This window comes from Rhincodon typus, unplaced genomic scaffold (assembly GCF_021869965.1).
Source record: "Rhincodon typus isolate 14 unplaced genomic scaffold, sRhiTyp1.1 hic_rhity00000083, whole genome shotgun sequence".
Classification (NCBI taxonomy): Eukaryota; Metazoa; Chordata; class Chondrichthyes; order Orectolobiformes; family Rhincodontidae; genus Rhincodon; species Rhincodon typus.
The window spans coordinates 116,585-119,624 of record NW_025965721.1 but is presented as its reverse complement, the minus strand read 5'-3'; the positions used below and the strand labels follow the sequence as shown (position 1 = coordinate 119,624).

General features: G+C 56.6%; 1 protein-coding gene across 1 annotated transcript; it reads right to left on the bottom strand.

Annotated features, from left to right (window-relative positions):
• Nucleotides 1–75: 75 nt before the first annotated feature.
• Nucleotides 76–756, bottom strand: LOC125488243 (solute carrier family 15 member 4-like). Its single transcript, XM_048621179.1, has 2 exons — nt 372–756; nt 76–311 (listed from the first exon to the last, which is right to left on the bottom strand). The coding sequence occupies exons 1-2, from the start codon at nt 754–756 to the stop codon at nt 76–78; spliced, it is 621 nt and encodes a 206-aa protein (XP_048477136.1).
• Nucleotides 757–3,040: the final 2,284 nt, after the last annotated feature.

Below are 3,040 nucleotides of genomic sequence, written 5' to 3'. Positions count from 1 at the left end.
GCGGCGCTCCCTCAGCACTGAACCTCCGACAGTGCCCACTCCCTCAGTACTGACCCTCCGACAGCGCCCGCTCCCTCAGCACTGACCCTCTGATTTTGGGAGCGGGGATTTTGAGGAGTTGAGGAAGGGATGTGACGTAGAGATGTCCCTCACCTGGTCCGCCCCGAACGGGGTGATGTTGGATCTGACGCAGCCCACAGCTAGGCCTACAACCACTAGGCCCGAGTAGATGAACCCTCGGCAGTAATCCGCGTCCCCAGCAGTGCCACCATCCCCGGTGGATGGGGGCCGGTGGGTGAAGTCGGGTAGGCCTCCAGTCCATCGCCGGGCCCCCTCCTCCCCTTCGCCGTGGCGTCCCGCCGTCCTGTTGCCGCAGAGTAGGGCCCGGGTCCGCGGTTCGGCCGTCAGCGGCAGGGCCAGCATCCCGAAGAGGTAGAGGGCAAGGCCCGCCGCCACGGTACGGTAGCGGCCCAACCACGCATCTGCCAGCCAGCCTCCGAAGGGTGAGGCCAGGTAGGCCGCGCCGGTGAACACCAGGCTGGCACTGGTGGCCCTGGGGCCGTCCCAGCCGAAGGCCGAGCCGTTCAGGTACAGCACCAGGTTGCCCACCACCGCGTAGAATGCCAGCCGCTCCAGGGCCTCCACCGCCAGCACCGCGCCGCACGCCAACCTCCGGCCCTTGAAGGCCCCAGGCTCCACGGGCGCCTTCTCCGGACCCCGGGCCAAAAGGGGGCGCCTCTCCCCAGCACGCTCCATTGCCCTATTGCTCTCTGTCTCTCTCTCCCTCTCCCTCTCTCTCTCTCTCCCTCTCCCCTTCTCTCTCTCTCTCTCTCCCCTTCTCTCCCCCCCTCTCTCTCTCTCTCTCTCCCCCCACCTCTCTCTCTCTCGCTCCCTGTCCCCCTCTCTTTCCCAAGCTCTCTCTCCCCCAATCTCCCTCTCTCCCCCACTCTCCCTTAGCTCGCTCCGCTCCCCACTCCACCCAGCGCTCGATTTACTCCGATCCGAGTTGTCAGCCTCCTGTGGGTAACAGTTCCTCTTTCTCTTTCTGTCTCACACGGCCCAAACCTGTCTCCAGTCCAGTTACTCTCAGCCCCCTTCACCCCTCACCCCCACCCCCACCAGCCACACCATCACCACAGTCCTGGTATCTGAGATAGAGGGAGCGAGAGACAGAGAGAGAGAGACAGGGAGAGACAGACAGAGAGAGGGATAAAAGAGAGAAGGAGAGAGACAGGCAGAGGTTGTGAGAGAGAGAGAGAGATGGAGCGAGAAAGAGCAATGGAAGAGAGAGAGAGAGACAGGGAGTGAGAGATAGGGAGAGACAGAGAGAGAGAGAGGGATGAAAGAGAGAGAGAGAGACAGACAGAGCTTGAGAGAGAGACAGAGATTGAGAAAGAGGTGGAGAGAGAAAGAGCAACGGGAGAGAGAGAGAGAGACAGGGAATGAGAGATAGGGAGAGACAGACAGAGATGGAGAGAGAAAAACAGGGGATAGAGAGAGACACAGAAAGCGAAGCAGTGAGAGATAGGGAGAGACAGAGACAGAGATTGAGAGAGAGACAGAAAGAGAGAGATTGAGGGAGAGAAATGGGGAAGGGAGAGACAGGAAGTAAAGCAGTGAGAGATAGGGAGAGACAGAGACAGAGATTGAGAGAGAGAGATGGAGAGAGAGAAATGGGGAAGGTGGGGTGGTAAGGAGAGAGAGAGACAGGGAGTGAAGCAGTGAGAGATAGGGAGAGAGAGTGAGACAAATTGAGAGACAGAGGAAAAAACAGAGAGAAAGATGGATAAAGAGAAACGGGGAGAGAGAGAGAGAGTCAGGAAGTGAAGCAGTGAGAGATAGGGAGAGACAGGGAGAGAGCGTGAGAGACAGGGGGTGAGGCAGTGAGAGAGAAGTAGACAGAGAGAGACAGGCTTAGAACATAACGGGAGAGAGGGAGCGAGACAGAGAGAGAGCAAGACAGGAGAAGAGAGAGATAGAGAGAGAGACAGGGAGGGAGAGTGACCGCATGGGAGAGCTGGAGAGTTTGAGGGTGAGAAACAGGGAGAGAGAGCATGAGAGAGATACTGAGAGATATAAGAAGAGAGAGAGAGAGAGACAAGGAAAGACGAAGAAAGATAGGTGCGGGAGAGAGACAGACAGACAGGGAGAGAGAAAGAGAGGGGTGTGAATAGAGACAGCGAGAGACAGTGGTGGGGATGGGGGTAAGAGAGAGAGAGAGAGGCTGTTTACAAACACCACTGAAGCTGGGGATTTGGGAATGGGTGGGCTGGGTAGGTGGGGGTTGTTGGGTGGTGGTCAGGGGTGAGGAGGAAGTGGCCACAGACTGAGGGGGGAAAGTCAGTCATACTTGGAAATGTGCAGACAGAGGTGGGGGAAGGAACTGGCCACCAGGGGTGAGGGGAGGTGATGGCCTACTGGTATTATTGCTGGCCTATTAATCCAGACACTCAGCTAACGTTCTAGGGACCTGTGTTCGAATCCTGCCACAGCGGATGGTGAAAATATCTGGAATTAAGAATCTAATGATGACCATGAATCCAATGCCGAATGTTGGGAAAACCCACCTGGTTCCCTAATGTCCTTTAGGGAAAGAAACTGCCATCCTTACCTGGTCTGGGCCTACATGTGACTCCAGACCTCACAGCCAACATAGTTGGCTCTTAACTGCCCCCTGGGGCAATGAGGAAGCATGGACGAGTTGGGCCAAAGGGTCTGTTCCCATGCTGTATGTTTCAATGACCTTGGGGGCGGAAATATGGATCCAGGAGGGGGTAACACTAACCCTCTCTATTTGGGCTGATCGGCCGAGAAAGCCTCAATCTGAGTCCACCAAGTGCCCCCTGCTGATGGCCAGCTCAATTTGCAGTCACTGCTTCGCTCCCTGTCAAAGTGGGATCTTCCTGTGCACTGCTCGCTGGCAGGGTTCTGCATGCTCCTGTAGCTGACACACCTCAATGTTACTCCATCGCCCACAGATGAGGCACTTCCTTACTTATGTTTCTCCCTTTTCTACCCCAACCCCCCCACTTTCACCCAT